The sequence below is a fragment of the Mangifera indica genome, chromosome 2 (assembly GCF_011075055.1).
Source record: "Mangifera indica cultivar Alphonso chromosome 2, CATAS_Mindica_2.1, whole genome shotgun sequence".
Lineage (NCBI taxonomy): Eukaryota > Viridiplantae > Streptophyta > Magnoliopsida > Sapindales > Anacardiaceae > Mangifera > Mangifera indica.
The window spans coordinates 21,793,131-21,810,911 of record NC_058138.1 but is presented as its reverse complement, the minus strand read 5'-3'; the positions used below and the strand labels follow the sequence as shown (position 1 = coordinate 21,810,911).

General features: G+C 35.6%; 5 protein-coding genes across 5 annotated transcripts; all 5 read right to left on the bottom strand.

Moving 5' to 3' along the window:
* Positions 1-352: 352 nt before the first annotated feature.
* LOC123209785 (germin-like protein subfamily 1 member 17) lies at positions 353-5,357 on the bottom strand. The gene is made up of 3 exons (XM_044627926.1): positions 5,132-5,357; positions 4,866-5,042; positions 353-720 (listed from the first exon to the last, which is right to left on the bottom strand). Exons 1-3 carry the CDS (start codon positions 5,247-5,249, stop codon positions 353-355), a joined length of 663 nt encoding a protein of 220 aa, XP_044483861.1. The 5' UTR covers positions 5,250-5,357.
* A 772-nt stretch (positions 5,358-6,129) lies between these two features.
* On the bottom strand, positions 6,130-7,514 carry LOC123209784 (germin-like protein subfamily 1 member 17). The gene is made up of 2 exons (XM_044627925.1): positions 7,367-7,514; positions 6,130-6,823 (listed from the first exon to the last, which is right to left on the bottom strand). The coding sequence occupies exons 1-2, from the start codon at positions 7,482-7,484 to the stop codon at positions 6,279-6,281; spliced, it is 663 nt and encodes a 220-aa protein (XP_044483860.1). The 5' UTR covers positions 7,485-7,514; the 3' UTR covers positions 6,130-6,278.
* A 988-nt stretch (positions 7,515-8,502) lies between these two features.
* On the bottom strand, positions 8,503-9,054 carry LOC123208691 (germin-like protein subfamily 1 member 14; the record flags this gene model as incomplete). The annotated part of the gene is made up of 1 exon (XM_044626210.1): positions 8,503-9,054. A coding segment is annotated over one exon (552 nt), but the record flags the coding sequence as incomplete, so codon positions are not given.
* A 1,006-nt stretch (positions 9,055-10,060) lies between these two features.
* LOC123209443 (germin-like protein subfamily 1 member 13) lies at positions 10,061-11,481 on the bottom strand. The gene is made up of 2 exons (XM_044627508.1): positions 11,325-11,481; positions 10,061-10,780 (listed from the first exon to the last, which is right to left on the bottom strand). The coding sequence occupies exons 1-2, from the start codon at positions 11,440-11,442 to the stop codon at positions 10,248-10,250; spliced, it is 651 nt and encodes a 216-aa protein (XP_044483443.1). The 5' UTR covers positions 11,443-11,481; the 3' UTR covers positions 10,061-10,247.
* Positions 11,482-15,762: 4,281 nt separating this feature from the next.
* On the bottom strand, positions 15,763-16,413 carry LOC123208690 (uncharacterized J domain-containing protein C17A3.05c-like). The gene has a single exon (XM_044626209.1). The coding sequence runs from the start codon at positions 16,411-16,413 to the stop codon at positions 15,763-15,765; it is 651 nt and encodes a 216-aa protein (XP_044482144.1).
* Positions 16,414-17,781: the final 1,368 nt, after the last annotated feature.

Here is a 17,781-nt window from a genome sequence, read left to right as displayed (position 1 = left end):
CCCTTCTCTTTTTATGATATCTTTAACTCAACTTATAACAATGAGAAACTTTAAGTGATATACTAGTGCACATAAAATTCGTGGAGGAAGTCTTGAAATTATTAGATTCATTTGATCAATTATATTTTATTTTTACATCATAAAAAATGTATCAATACTATATATCATAAATATATTTACGATAAAGAATAGAGAAGAGTGAAGAAAGATAGATGCAACATTATATCAGCAACTGATAAAATTAAGTGAGTGGAGACACATGTAAACGTGTAACTACTTTATTACACCATTGTAATAACAAAACAAGCAAGCATTATTCAAACAACAAAAGCTCTGCATTTGACACATTTATCTAATTATCCATCTTAAATTTTGCCTCAAGATCTTTCATCACTTTCACATCCAACTTGAAGGCCTCGGCAAGAAAATCTGGATTAATCGGAGGATTTGATCCAAACACAGCACTGGCAATGGTAATCACACTGGGGTTCTGACTACTCAAACCAGAGAAAGTGAGAGCATTTGTTTTTCCGATATTGACTTGGAAGTGAATGAGACCAATGGGGAAGACGAAAACATCACTGGGGTTAAGAACTTTGCTTATAAATGTATGGTTGGGATCGGAAGTGACGAACCCAACGAAAAGAGTGCCCTCCAAGACGACAAGAATCTCAGTGGCACGAGGGTGAGTGTGAGGTGGGACTTCGCCATAAGGTGCATGTTGTGCAGCGAAAATATAAAACACAACTTCTATGCTATTGAATATAATAAATAATTAAAGCAGAAAATAAAATGCAGAAAAATAAAAGAAAGAGAACACAAGAATTTACGAGGTTCGGTAAATGTACCTACGTCCTCGGTTCCGCTGACTACTTTCACTATCTCCAAAGAATAGTTACAAAGGAAAAATAAACTATTAGAGATCCCTAATAATAGGATTCTCTCAATACAATTGTATTTGACTACAACTGTTTTAGGGATGATATTGAACTAAAACTAAAGCTTCTATTTATAGCCTTTAGTAAAATACAAAGAGATTAAATTAACAGATGTGGGATATAAAGAGCCACTTATTTCAACAATCTCCACCTTGGCGATTTAGCGAGTCCCACCAAATTTCCTTTATACTTTCTTCTTCAGCGATGACTTCAAATGCGCCTTTCGGCGCAATTTAAGCTTGCAGGATGTTGATCAAGTTCAAAAAATGATTGAACTTGATCGTTGTTACCACCTTGGTCATCATATCTATAGGATTCTCAGCAGTCTCAACATACAATAATAGATAAATGAAAAACCCATCTTATAGCCTGCGAAAATATACACAATTATCATACTTGCTTCTTGTGTACCTATGCTCCATCATAAATGGATCAAATCGCTTGTACCACTGTCTTGGAGACTGTTTCAGTCTATAAAGCGATCTCTTCAATTTGCAAACCCAATTTTCTTTATTAGCAACTTTAAATCCTTCAGGCTGAGTCATATAGATTTCCTCTTCCAAATTACCATGTAGAAATGCAGTTTTCACATCAAGTTGAATTAGTTCAAGATTCAATTGTGCTAGCAAGGCTAACAAAATTCTAATAGAGGAATGCTTAACAACTGGAGAAAATACCTCATCAATCCCTTCCTTTTGAGCATAACCTTTTGCTACCAGCCTTGCCTTGTAGCGAATATCTTCTTCGTTAGGAAATCCATTTTTTCTTGCATACACCCACTCGTACCCAATTGTCTTCTTGTGCTTTGGCAATTGAACTAACTGCCAATTTTCATTCTTCTGAAGGGATTGTAATTCCTTATCCATGGCTTTCTTTCACTTTTTAGCTTCTAAACTTTTGACTGCTTCTTTATAAGTGGAAGAAACATCATCATCTACAATTGGAAGTGCATAGGCCACCATATCAGCAAATCGAGCAGGCTTATATATTTCTCGTTTTGGCCTATGTGATACAATTGATTCTTATTGCTGTTGAGATTCTTGGGTTGAAATCTCTTCATCTTCACTTTCCTCCTCTGCCACTGGAGTATCACTATCATTTTCAACAACTCTAACTGGGTTTATTGTTATGATTGTCTCAAACTCCACCTGTTGTGGAATACACTCCACCTGTTGTTGAGTATCATCGGTCTTCCTTGTTACCTTCTTTAACATGGCAGATTCATCAAAGGTAACATCCCTACTATGAATGATTTTCTTTAACTTTGGACACCAAAGACGATATCCTTTCACTCCAGAACTAATCCCCATAAAGATTGTTTTCTTAGTTCTTGGATCTAATTTAGACTCTCTTATATGATAATAGGTAGTCGAACCAAACACACGTAAGAAATCATAGTCATTAGCAGGTTTTCCAGACCATACCTCAAGGGGTGTTTTCCCTTCAATTGTAGTGGATGGTAAACGATTAATGAGATGACATGCATATGTAACAGCCTCAGCCCAAAATAGTTTGCCCAACCCAACATTGGACAACATACATCTAACCTTCTCCAGCAAGGTTCGATTCATGCGTTCAGCGACATACAATACCTTCATCCTGACAAACTTCAAAAAAAGGATCACTAGTATACTCACCACCATTATCAGTTCTTAGTCGTTTGATCTGTCTGTCAATCTGAGTTTCAACCATCTTTTTCCATTTCAGGAAAACACCTAATACGTCATTCTTCTTCTTTAAAGTGTACACCCATGTCCTTTTAGAAAAGTCATCAACAAAAGTAACAAAGTAGTGTCTACCTCCCAAAGAAGCTATCTTAGTAGGTCCCCACACATCAGAGTGAACATAATCCAAAATACCTTTAGTATTATGAATTGCAATACCAAATCTTACTTTGGTCTGTTTTCCCAAGACACAATGCTCACAAAAATCCAACTTGTAGGTCTTTACTCCTTTCAATAAGTCTTGTTTTACCAAACTAAATAAGGTTTTTTCCCCTGCATGTCCCAAACGCATATGTCAAAGTCTGGTTGTTTCATCATTTACATCTTTTTCAAATACTGTAGCTGCTGATCCAAAAACTGTACCACCATTATAATAATACAAGTTATTTCTTCTTGTACCTTTCATTACTACAAGAACACTAGAGATAACTTTCAAGACTTCATCTTGCATTGATACCGTGAAGCCTTTGGATTCCAAAACTCCCAAAGAAATAAGATTTTTCTTTAACTATGGTACATGTCGAACGTCTGTCAGAACTCTAATTGACCCATCATTATTCTTCAAACGGATTGAACCTATCTTTTCAGTTTTACAAGGACTATCATTACCCATGAAAACAACTCCACCATTTAGTTTTTCATAATTGAAGAACCATTCCTTGTGTGGACACATATGATAAGTGCAACCCAAATCTAGAAGCTATTCATCATACTGAGATGTCGTTGGTAGACTTACTAGAGTAAAATCTAACTTATCTTTTTCAATTTCAGCTACACATACATCTGAAGCAACTTTGGTCTTCCCTTTATCTTTCCTTTGTAACTTCGGATAATCTTTCTTCCAATGTCTCTTCTCTCGGCAAAAAGCACATTCATCTTTACTAGGTCTTTTATGAGATTTACCCCTTCTTTCTTGCTTTCGACTTTGACTTCGTCCTCTTACAATAAGGGCTTCAATAGTTGTCTCTCTATTCTCTTGTTGATCTTTCTTTTGAATTTCATTATTACTCAAAGCAGCACATACCTCATCGTAAGTCACTTTCTCCTTTCCATGAAGTAATGTAATATTAGAAGATCTAATTCTTCAGGTAAAGATCTTAGTATAAGCATTGCTTTATCTTCATCTTTGAAAGTTTCATCCAGGTTCAGTAAATCAGCTATCAACTGGTTAAAAGTATCAATATGATCACTTATACTTGTACCAGGTTTCAATTGAAGACAGAACAGTCTCTTCTTCAAATAAAATCTACTCTCATTGCTCTTCTTCATATACTTGTTCTCTAATGTCTTCCACATTTTACTTGCAGACGTCTCTTTCATGAATGGATATTTCTGCTCTCTACAAAGACACGTACGAATTGTACCACAAGCTTGACGGTTGATCCTCACCCATTCTTTGTCATCCATCTTCTCTGGTTTTTCCTCCTCTAGAGCTATATTAAGATTTTCTTGACACAGGGCGTCCACACCTCACATTGCCACAAGCCAAAATTGTTGCGACCATCAAATTTTTCCACATCAGTTTTTGTGGTTGTCACAATTGTCTTTGTTGATGTCGATGTCATATTCTGCTGACTACGATTTACTTGGTATATAGTTTTTCAAAAAACCAAGTTTCACAAATTTATATTCAATAGCTAAAACATAATTACTATAACCTAGGATAGTAGTAAGTGCCAAAAAATGATAATATATGCACTAGGAAAGTACCCAGGAAAGATTGGTGGGGACAAAGCCTCCTTAAAAACCAATCTCCTTAGACAACATTTTCCTAGATATGCACATAACCATATAAATAGCTACTCACTGTCCTAAACTTAGGCTCTGATACCACTTGTTGTGCAGTGAAAATATAAAACACAACTTCTATGCTATTGAATATAATAAATAATTAAAGTAAAAAATAAAATGCAGAAAAATAAAAGAAAGAGAACACAAGAATTTACAAGATTTGGTAAATGTACCTACGTCCTCGGCGCCGCTGACGTCTTTCACTATCTCCAAAGAATAATTACAAAGGAAAAATAAACTATTAGAGATCTCAAATAATAGGATTCTCTCAATACAATTGTATTTGACTACAATTGTCTTAGGGATGATATTGAACTAAAACTAAAGCCTCTATTTATAGCCTTTAGTAAAATACAAATAGGTTAAATTAATAAATGTGGGATATAAAGAGCCACTTATTTCAACAGTGCAAAGTCAAGTCGGGCAGTTGAGATGCCAAGAGTGTTAAGTCCTGGAATTTGATCTACTGTCACAGGTGTGACACTTGAACCAAGTGGATTGGTTGTATTTCCAGGCGTTTTAACTGAAAAGAAGAAGTCCTCAGCTTTGGCGAGGTTGGGGTCCTTGCAAAACTTCCCATTCACAAACACTGCATAAGACAATCAAATCAGTAAGAGTCAACCCTCACTTAATTTCATAAATGAGAAGTTATATACAGAAAGAGAAGTGAGCATATACCAGCGTTCTTTGGTTCATCGATGGCTACACAGATGTCCTGAAGCGGACTGGGGTCAAATGCGGAGACAAATGAGGAAGCCAAGGCCAAAAGAACGAAAGTTTGTAGAAAACCTTTCATTGTGATCACGCTCTATATATTCTTCAAGTAATTTTACTCGTTGAGGGGTGAGAAATGCTGAAGGCTAACTTCTCTATTTATAAGTGAAAATTATAGAATCAGTCTCGATTGTTTTCCCTCGCTGGAAGCAAATGAGAAAGAGTCCAGCCAGTTGCTAAGTCTTTATTGGCTTTCTCTTAGTTTGTAGTCGTTGTTGATTAAGTTAAAATTTTAATTTCTTCACTGCTTACATCAACTCTACGTTTTATCCATGGAAATGGTCCTCCATTATATTTTTGTGCTAATTTTTTTTATCCTAACTTTTCATCAACTGATATTTGTTTATGAAATCTCTCACAATTTTTTTGTAACATATATCTCAATGGTACGACGGTGAGTGTGAGGTGGATTTCGGCCATCAGGTGGGAAGCTAATATAAGCAGCTGGAATGACAAAAGTGTTAAGTCATGGAATTTGATCAACACTTTGGGCTGTAACATTTGAACCACTGGATTCTTTGTATTTACAGGCAATTTAACCGAAAAGGCGAAATCCTCTGCTTTGGCGAGTTTGGGGTCCTTGCAAAACATTCCATTCACAAACGAGCTTGGTCAACTAAAGACCATACTCAACCCTATGTGCCTTAACACCACTCTAATATTTCTGAAGAATTTTTCTGAAGCCTAGAAAACCCTTCTACTTTTTATGATATCCCTAGCTCAACTTATAACAAGAAGAAACTTTGAGTGATATACTAGTGCACATAAAATTCAAGGAAAAAGTCTTGAAATTATGGGATTCATTTGATCAGTTATATTTTATTTTTACATCATAAATAATGTATCAATACTATAAATTATAAAGATATTTACGATAAAAATAAGAGAAGAGAGAAGGAAGATAGACACAACATTATATCAATATCTGGTAAAATTAACTAAGTGGAGGCACATATAAACGTGTAACCACTTTATTACACCATTGTAATAATAAAACAGACAAGCGTTATTCAAACAGTAGAAGCTAATTCACTGCATTTGACACATTTATCTAATTATCCATCTTAAATTTTGCCTCAAGGTCTTTCACCACTTTCACATCCAACTGGAAGGCCTTGGCAAGAAAATCTGGATTAATCGGAGGATTTGATCCAAACACAGCACTGGCAATGGTAATCACACCGGGGTTCTGACTGCTCAAACCAGAGAAAGCAACAGCATTTGTTTTTCCGATATTGACTTGGAAGTGAATGAGACCAATGGGGAAGACGAACACATCACCCGGGTTAAGAACTTTGCTGATGAGTGTATGGTTGGGATCGGAAGTGACGAACCCAACAAGAAGAGTACCCTCCAGGACAACAAGAATCTCGGTGGCACGAGGGTGAGTGTGAGGTGGATTTTGGCCGTAAGGTGCAAAGTCAATGCGGGCAGCTGATATGCCAAGAGTGTTAAGTCCTGGAATTTGATTGACATTTACGGCTGTAACATTAGAACTAACTGGATTATTTGTGTTTCCAGGCATTTTAACTGAAAAGTAAAAGTCTTCAGCTTTGACGAGCTTGGGATCCCTGCAGAACTTTCCATTCACAAACACTGCATTGAAGAATCAAATCGGTAAGAATTACTGCCTGTCGGGAATATATGTTGGGTTTGCAAGTATGAAGATTGAAACTCATATTACACAAAATCAATTGGTTTATGTTAAGGTGCAATCTACACACTTATATACCACTTATTTTACTCAAGTTTATTATCTGTGGGACTCTTTTTCTTTCTTTTTTATTTGAGTCTTCAACACTCCCACTTAAATACAATCATTTAGGTTGTTAAACCTGCCTTTCAGCTTAGTCGGTTTTTGGTTGGGTGTGTTATAACTTGTATCTAGGAACACTTAGGTTGTTAGGCCTACCATTTGGCTCGTGCTCTGATAACATGACAGAAATATATATTGGGTTTATAAGTGTAAAATTTGAAAACTCACTTTACACAAAGTCATTTGGTTTTGTGTAAAATAAATTTTAATCTTCACATTTGTAAGTTAAATATATATTTCCGACACTGTCTATGTACAAAATGGATAAGATTTAGCTAGCATAAATTAGTAAACAGGAAGAGAATTGAGGAGAAAATTCATACCAGCGTTCTTTGGTTCATCGATGGCTACACAGAAGTCCTGAAGAGGACTGGGATCAAATGCGGTGGCAAATGAGGAAGCTAAGGCCAAGAAGATAAAAGCTTGAATAAAACTTTTCATTGTGATTATGCTCTCTCTATTCTTCACGTATTGTTATTTTTGCTTATGGAGGGGTGAGAAATGTTGTAAAGGTTAGCTACTCTATTTATGGACAAAATCTATTGAACCAGTCTCGATTGACTCAAAGAAAATCAGAACGAGTGTTGCCAGTTGCAAAGTCTTCGTTGGCTATCTTTTACTCAGTTTGTAGTTGTTGATTAAGTAAAATTTTTAATCTCTTCGTTGATTACATCAACAGTTTTGACATGGCAATGGTGCTCTTTTTATATTCTTGCACATCGTTATTTTAATCTTAAATTTTCATCCGATGTTCTGAGTGCTGGTAATTGTTTATGAAAAACTCTGCCGCGGAATTTTTCTTTTTCTGACATATATAACGCGTGCTTATTTACAAAATAACAATACGATTACAGAAATTAATCCTTTCACTAATTAATTAATACCTTAACATCTTACAAAGAAAATAACTGTATTTCCTAACATCTTTGCAAGGAATTATATTTCATTTTATATAGCAAGAAAATAACAATACGATATGTTTTCAGTCAACATTTACTAGGAATTGTTTGTGAAAATAACAATATCAACCCTAAGCAATACCCTATCTGAAATATAAGATACTAGGAATTGTTTGTGAAATTCATACTAGAGCGTAGAAAACTCTTCTATTTTTATGATATCTTTAACTCAACTTATAACATTGAGAAACTTTGAGTGATATACTAGTGCACATAAAATTCGTAGAGAAAGTCTTGAAATTATGGGATTCATTTGATCAATTATATTTTGTTTTTACATCATAAAGAATGTATCAATACTATATATTATAAATATATTTATGATAAAGAATAGAGAAGACGGAAGAAAGATAGATACAACATTATATCAGCAACTGATAAAATTAAGTGAGTGGAGACACATGTAAACATGTAACCACTTCATTACACCATTGTAATAACAAAACAAGAAAACATTATTCAAACAATAGAAGCTAATTCACTGCGTTTGACACATTTATCTAATTATCCGTCTTAAATTTTGCCTCAAGATCTTTCACCACTTTCACATCCAACTGGAAGGCCTTGGCAAGAAAATCTGGATTAATCGGAGGATTTGATCCAAACACAGCACTGGCAATGGTAATCACACCGAGGTTCTGACTGCTCAAACCAGAAAAAGCAAGAGCATTTGTTTTTCCGATATTGACTTGGAAGTGAATGAGACCAATGGGGAAGATGAACACATCACTTGGGTTAAGAACTTTGCTTATAAGTGTATGGTTGGGATCGGAAGTGACGAACCCAACAAAAAGAGTGCCCTCCAGGACAACAAGAATCTCAGTGGCACGAGGGTGAGTGTGAGGTGGGACTTCGCCATAAGGTGCAAAGTCAAGGCGGGCAGCTGAGATGCCAAGAGTGTTAAGTCCTCGAATTTGGTCTACTGTCACAGCTGTGACATTTGAACCAAGTGGATTGTTTGTGTTTCCAGGCGTTTTAACTGAAAAGAAAAAGTCCTCAGCTTTGGCGAGGTTGGGGTCCTTGCAAAACTTCCCATTCAGAAACACTGCATAAAACAATCACTGCTAAGTTTTACTTCTCCCCCCCCCCCCCCCCCCCCCCCCCCCCCCCACCCCAAAAAACTAACTATTTCCCTCTTAGGTTAAGTTTTAAAAAATAGCATTCCCCCTCAGGATTTAGTTTCGAATCCCCGATGCTAAATCTAGTGTCATTGCCTATGACAAAGCTTTTTTCGATGTATCACCACGCTCCGGCGGTCTCTCTTCCCTCATTTGGAATATCAGTTGGCATAGATCAGGTCAGATCTACTTCGACTGACCTTCCAAAGGAGGGAAGAGAAACCATCGGACCATCGAAGCATGGTGATACGTCAAGAAAGCTTCGTCATCGGTGATGGCATCGGATTTGGTGTCTGGGATTAAAAACTGAACCCTAGAGAAAATATTATTTTTTAAAACTTAACTAGGGGGAAATAGTCAGTTTTTATGGGTTAGGGAAAAAAAAAGATAAAATTTTAAATGGTTAGAATTACATTAATTTTAACGATTCATGAATAGATAAATAAAATTTTCAAAATTAACGAAAAGAATCTTGAGATAATAACGTACTTTGGGTGGGAATAAGTCCTTTGGCCATTCCTTAATTGATTCGTTTGACTGCATTAATTATGTAGAAAATAGGCAGCCGACAACTCAATTGGTCAAAAACTTGACAACGACCCAGACCACGTAAAGTTGTAAATGGATTTTGTCATTATCCTTAAGACACGAATTTATGTGTATCACTTATGAATTAATTAGTTAATGATTGAATTATTGATTAAATGGTTAATGTAACTGATGTCCAATAACCAAACTATTTGTGCATTAATATTTAGATGTACAATATCACCAACAAAGCCTGTCGTTTTTTCGAATTTTTTCCTATGAGCAGAACAACTTTGGGTGCAGTCACTTGGGATTCATTATCAATCAGATTTATTTTCATGTCATAGAAAAATGTAACTGGTAGAGACGATAGTATAGAAAAGAGGGGAAAAAAAAAAAAAAAAGGTCAGCAAATGCAATCAAATTTAGTTATATCAGTAAGAAAACCATGGAAACTGACTGGAGGTACATAAAAAATGTAACACCTTTATTACATCACTACCACACGTCAATAAGTATTAGGAAAAGCACATATTATAAATATATTGAAATTGTAGAAGCTACTTTCATGCAATCGAAAAAATTATCTTGCTGTCTATCTAGAACTTTTTCTGGAGATCTTTCACCATGTTTACGTCCAACTGGAAAGCCTTGGCAAGAAAATCTGGATTAATTGGAGGATTTGATCCAAATACCGCGTTGGCAATAGTAATCAGACCGGGGTTTTGGCTGCTCAAACCAGAAAATGCAACAGCATTCGTTTTTCCGATATTGAATTGGAAGTGGATAAGACCAATGGGGAACACGAACACATCACCCTTATTAAGAACTTTGCTGATGAGTGTGTGGTTGGGATCGGAAGTGACGAACCCAACAAGAAGAGTACCCTCCAGGACAACAAGAATCTCGGTGGCACGAGGGTGAGTGTGAGGTGGATTTTGGCCGTAAGGTGCAAAGTCAATGCGGGCAGCTGATATGCCAAGAGTGTTAAGTCCTGGAATTTGATTGACATTTACGGCTGTAACATTAGAATTAACTGGATTATTTGTGTTTCCAGGCGTTTTAACTGAAAAGTAAAAGTCTTCAGCTTTGACGAGCTTGGGATCCCTGCAGAACTTTCCATTCACAAACACTGCATTGAAAAATCAAATCAGTAAGAATTACTGCCTGTCGGGAATATACATTGGGTTTGCACGTATAAAGATTGAAACTCATATTACACAAAATCAATTGACTTATGTTAAGGTCCAATCTACACACTTATATACCACTCATTTTATTCAAGTTTATTAGATGTGAGACTCTTTTTCTTTCTTTTTTATTTGAGTCTCCAACACTTCCACTTAAATGCAATCATCTAGACTGTTAGACCTGCCTTTCGGCTCAGTCGGTTTTGGATTGGGTGCGTTATCACTTATATCCAGAAACACTCAGGCTGTTAGGCCAACCATTTGGCTCGTGCTCTGATACTATGTCAGAAATATATATTAGGCTTATAAAGGTTAAAATTGAAAACTCATTTTACACAAAGTCATTCGGTTTTTGTGTAAAATAGGTTTTAATTTTCACACTTATAACCCCAATATATATTTCCGACACTACCTATGTGCAAAATGGATCAAAGTTAGCTAGCTTAAATTAATGAACAGAAAGAGAATTGAGGAGAAAATTCATACCAGCGTTCTTTGGTTCATCGATGGCTACACAGAAGTCCTGAAGAGGACTGGGATCAAATGCGGTGGCAAATGAGGAAGCTAAGGCCAAGAAGATAAAAGCTTGAATAAAACTTTTCATTGTGATTATGCTCTCTCTATTCTTCACGTATTGTTATTATTGCTTATGGAGGGGTGAGAAATGTTGTAAGGTTAGCTACTCTATTTATAGACAAAATCTATTGAACCAGTCTCGATTGACTCAAAGAAAATCAGAACGAGTGTTGCCAGTTGCAAAGTCTTCCTTGGCTATCTTTTACTCAGTTTGTTGTTGTTGATTAAGTAAAATTTTTAATCTCTTCGTTGATTACATCAACAGTTTTGACATGGCAATGGTGCTCTTTTTATATTCTTGCACATCGTTATTTTAATCTTAAATTGTCATCCGATGTTCTGAGTGCTGATAATTGTTTATGAAAAACTCTGCCGCGGAATTTTTCTTTTTCTGACATATATAACGCGTGCTTATTTACAAAATAACAATACGATTACAGAAATTAATCCTTTCACTAATTAATTAATACCTTAACATCTTACAAAGAAAATAACTGTATTTCCTAACATCTTTGCAAGGAATTATATTTCATTTTATATAGCTTGAGAGTGTCTAGGTTGACAATCCTGGTCAAACAAATCTTAGCGTTTGATTAACTACAAAAAGAAAAAATTAATTCATGACCATTAGATCTTCTTCTTGATATTAAGTAACACCAGATGATATATAGTTGTTGAAAGAAGAAGAACCCAGATAACCCTCTCTCATTCATTTCAGAGTGAGGAAAGAGAGTTAAATATCCTCTTTTCAATACTACGCCGCAGGACTAATCCGCACTGTATTACTTATTAAGCCAACTGCACTTTATTTTCTTTTAGGGATTACACTTGCTTATTCTTCAGTTGTCTCTGCTAACATCTGTTACTAGAGCCGCAACTAATGTTGGACCCAACAACTCTACCTACTATTGAAGCTCTAGAACCTGATATGTTTTCAGTCAACATCTACTCAGTAATATCAACCCTAAGCAATACCCTATCTGAAATATAAGATACTAGGAATTGTTTGTGAAATTCATACTAGGATAATTTTTAATTGTGGGGTTAATGTTAGAAAAAGTCATTATCATTAAGTATTTAATTATAAAGTTATTTCAAATGTAGAAAGCGCTTAGATTAGGTTTTAGTTGTATACAATTTGGTTATGAAGACAAATAGTCTTTTATTGACTTGGTAAAGCCATTGCTTGGAGGTTAAGCACTTTTCACACCCCTGATGTCACAACAAATGTCACCACGCACAAAAATCGAAATGTTGAGTACTTAAGAGTCTAGGCATTAGTAAATTTCACTAATGCAAGAAATTGTTAAATGAAAAAATTATTGGACTTTCACAAACATAGCATTTCTAATTTTATATTTTGGTTTAGGGTTAAATTTCCGCCACAGTTAATGTAGTAGTTCAAAGACATTGTTTGAAAAAAAAAAAATAGAACTTAGACAGACGCTGCATGTGGAAATCTATTCATTGTGACAAAGAAAATTAGACAAAACTTTTTCTGCTTTCCTCAGTAGAAGAAGAACAGAGGCAACTTTCCATTTTTTTTATTCTACAAAACGCACCGCACTTTTAACTCTTCAAAACGCAGTGCATTACTAAAGTTAAAACTCTACTACTGACACTACAACTTCACTCTGCTTCAGCTACTACAACCAAAATTTGCTCTTTCACATCCTCCCTCAATTCTAAGTAAGAAATAGTTAGAATTGCAACAAAAAATGAGTAAATTTTGTTACAAACAACTCTCTTAATTCTGCTTAACTCAACTTCTTTACAAACAATCCTCCCTGCAGCTCACATGGATTTCTGCAATTTTTCCTCCAGCAGCTTCTGTTTCGGAAACAAATTCTTTCACACTGTTATCTTTTCCTGTAATTCTCACTACTTGAAGTCTGTCAATGAGTGACCCAAATCTCGCAGCTGACAATGCTTTAGTAAACACATCGGCTACCTGACGTTGTGAAGGCACATATTAAATTGCCACAGATTTAGAAGCCACTTGCTCACGAATAAAATGCACATCCAGCTCAATATGCTTTGTCCTTCCATAAAACACAGAGTTTGCTGTCAATGAAGCAGCACTCATATTGTCACACCATATTACTGCTTGACCAAACCACTCCAAATCCAATTCACTGTATAGAGATCTTAACCATTCAACCTCTGTAGCTGCCTGACTGAGTGCCTTGTATTCTGATTCTGACTAAGTGGATGAGAGAACCACCACTCTTTGCTTTTTAGAGCTCCACTGAACCAGAGTACCTCCAAGGTAAATGCAATACCCACTTGTGGATCTTCTTTCCTCCAAGTTTCCAGCCCAATCTGCATCTAAACAAACCTCCAAATTCAATATCGAGGAAGGCGTAAACATCAAGCCATACTCTTGTGTTCCTTGAATATATCACAACACTCTTTTTACTGCCTGCCATTGAAGTTGTGTTGGCTCCTTCAAGAACTGACTCAGCTTATTTATTGCATAAGAAAGATCAGGTCTAGTAAGGGTCAGATATTGCAGTGCACCAATAACACTTCTATTCATCGTTGGCTTATCAAATACAGGACTATCTCCAGGAAACAATTTACTACCTACGACCATTGGTGTGGAAACAGATTTGCAATGCTGCATGTTCACCCTATGCAAGAGATCAGAAGCATATTTTGTTTGGCTCAGTAGCAAACCTTTCCGACTACCCTTTGCGTCCAGACCCAAGAAAAATTCCAATTCACCCATATCTTTCAGTGCAAATTTATCATTCAGATCAGTTATTAGCCTTCTAATAAAATTAGAATCCAGCCTTGTGAGCAATATGTCATCAACGTATATGAGTACATATACTACTGATGTGCCTTGTTTAAAAACAAATAAACTAGAATCAGCCAATGAGTTCTTGAAACCTTTAATTATTAACATCTGTTTTAGCTTGTCATACCAAGCTCTTGGGACCTGTTTTAGATCACATAATGCCTTCTACAATTTGCAAACAAAACCGGGTCTTAGCTTGTGTTCAAACCCTTTTTAGTTGAGTCATAAACACCTCCTCTTGCAAATCCCCATTGAGAAAAGTATTGTTGATATCGAATTGGTGAACTCTCTGATCAAAAAACATTGCCAAGGCAAGCATAACTCTTACTATTGTTGCCTTTACCGCAAGACTAAAAGTTTCTAAAAAATCCACTCTTGGAGTTTGCTAAAATCCCTTGGCACCTGCTCACATCTTTTCTCACTCGCTCACACACTTTCGTACCCGCGCACACCCACTTGCACCCTTTCACATCCGCACACACCCTTTAACACCCACATGTACTCTGTGTAGTTATGTTCTTTATTTTATTACTATTTATAAATATCAACTTTTAAATTAGAAATTAATCTGCTTTTGATTCGTAAATATTAACAATTACACAAAAATTAATTTGTATACTTAATATGATGACATAGGAGAAAAAGAAGACTGTCTAAAAAAAACTATTTCGAATATAAAATAATAAGGTAAAGGGTATTATTAGAATAAAAATTAAATTTACTTAAAAAAATAAGATCACTTAGAGTTTACCAAAAAAGATTTAAATGAAAATTTTCGTGTCTATTTTAATTAATTTTCCAAACAAAAGCAGTAAAACACAAACAGTTGAAAAACTAATATAATTTTGAGCATTATTTGTTAGCGAGAGAGAGGTAGCAGGGGCGCGTATAGAGTTAGAAATAAGAAAATTTATAGTTAGTTTCGACTATTGAGGTACATATAGGCATGCGTGCAACGTCTTTGATTAGTTAATTAATTGACTATAGAATCACAATTACAATGATAATTAGGAGATCATTGGAAAATTTATTCATAAAATTAGAAGCTGATTCAATGAAATCACCAACATATTTCTAGATCTAATGCCATTCATACAGAACTTTGCCTGAAGACCTTTCACAACAATTTTTTCCAACTGGAAGGCCCCAGCAAGAAAACTAGGATCAATGGCGGCAAGGGCAATAGCATCTGTCTTTCCGACGTTGAATTCAAAGTGAAACAGACCAATATTGGGAAACACATACACATCAGCCTTATTAGAACTTTGGAGACAAGTGTGTTATCGGTGTTGCAACCAACTGGAAGAGTATCCTCAACACATTATATGTCCATAGAAAATCATAGAATATATTATTCACTGAAGAGTTTCCTCCACAGGTAAAAATTACCTTAAAACTTGTAATATGGTTATTAGTTTAGGTATATAAAACATAAAATAAAACTGGAAAAAGATGATAGAGTAAAATTTCTCCAATGATTACGGTGAGAGTTTTCAAAGAATTGAATTCCATTACATAATTGTGAATTACATTAATCAAAGTCCATTACAAAGCCAAAGGGGTTTGAATTATAACTTCACCATTACGAGAAACAACAATCTTTCTGGTCCCGTTAGCTTGGAGAACCATTTTAATTCTGACGTTTCGTAAATTGCACCCTCCACGGCAACTGCAAGTTTCTTTGGTCTTTGTGCTTCCGAACCCAGATGAAGGTGTTCTTCTGAACTCAGATGAAAATGTTCTTCCAAATCCAGATGAAGAACGATCAGCCGCCTCTCGAGGCCGAGACTGACTGGAGTTCGCTTCTTCACTTGTAGGCTTTGACGGTTTAGAATATTTAGAAGAACCAGAAGCGGTGTGCGGTGACATATGAGGGCGTTTCTTGGAGCACAAGCTACTATCGTAGACTTGGCTTTTTGCAGGATCTATCAAAACTTCGAAAGCAGATTGAATGAGTAAGAAAGCCCCCTCTGCAGATACAGAATGATTCTTGTCCGGGTGCAACTTAAGAGCCATTTTCATGTATTGTTTCTTGATCACGGTTGAATCTACCTGGACGTCACTCAAAGAAAGAAACTCGTACCAGGTGCTTTTCTTGGCAGCCATTTCGTGCACTTTATAAGCCATGAAGTACTCATCGATGTTTGGTAATTCCGGATTGAACTCTTTGGCCACTGTGAGAGACCTGATCGCCATATCTATGTTGTTGAGTTTGAAGAACTCTTCGGCCGCATCTTTGGCCTTTACAGCCGCTAATATGAAAATCGCTAAGCATTCTGGCTCTAAGAAACAGGGATTGTGGTTTTGTTTGATGATGAAAGTGTTTGTTTTCTCGGAGAGATGGTTTGGCAAAAGATCGAAGAGAAAACAAATAAGGGTGCCTCTGATAAATTAAAAACAGGATTTCTTGGATATCAAGTTCTACAAACTCCGTAATTGAATAGTAAACAAATAGTTGTTTTGGAAGCAAATTTTATAAGACCTCTTGATTAAATTGGAAACAAGTGCTTAAGGGAAAGATAATTGAAATAAAATAAGATAACCTTGTTACGATCCAGCTGGAAGAAAAGATAGTTGATTAGAGTTCAAAAATAACTAAATAACGAATTGCAGATGCAGCTGGAGCTCATATGGTGTTGCAATTAGAGCCAGAAGGAAAGTGCTCGGGTGATAGTCCATTGATAGATATATTTGCACCCTGAAGTTGTTGGGGCATGCCTACGACAAAGAATCTCACGAGCAGCCAACTTACAAATAAAGTGTACATCGATGTCAATATGTCGAACGCAAGTTTCTAAAAAAAGATAGCTAACTATGTTGAAAGTAGATTGATTATTATAAAGTAAAAGTGAATGGAAAGAAATGTCATGCTCATGAGAAACTTGAGCAGCCTTTTACATGCTTGCAAGTGGGAGCTTTCATGTAGTGATTGAGCTTGTTCGCAAAGTAAGCAAAAACTACTCTTGTGATTGTCACATATTGCAAGGCACCAGTCAATAGTTCTTCTAAAAACAGTAGGATCAACAAAAGATTCATTTTCATTAATTGCGTACTCTTGCAATTTGAAACCATGCATGTCATATAAGGATTTGCTTTACGCAAAGTTGTTTTCTTCAACAAGTATGTACTTAGTTTGAGTCAAGTAAAGATTGTAATCATCTCTGTGTTTCAATATCGTTCTAATCTATCTTAAGAATTTTCCTAAAACGTAGAAAACTCTTCTCTTTTTATGATATCTTTAACTCAACTTATAACAATGAAAAACTTTAAGTGATATACTAGTACACATAAAATTCGTGGAGGAAGTCTTGAAATTATTAGATTCATTTGATCAATTATATTTTATTTTTACATCATAAAAAATTTATCAATACTATATATCATAAATATATTTATGATAAAGAATAGAGAAGAGTGAAAGAAAAATAGATACAACATTATATCAGCAACTGATAAAATTAAGTGAGTGGAGACACATGCAAACGTGTAACCACTTTATTACACCATTGTAATAGCAAAACAAGCAAGCATTATTCAAACAGCATAAGCTAATTCATTGCATTT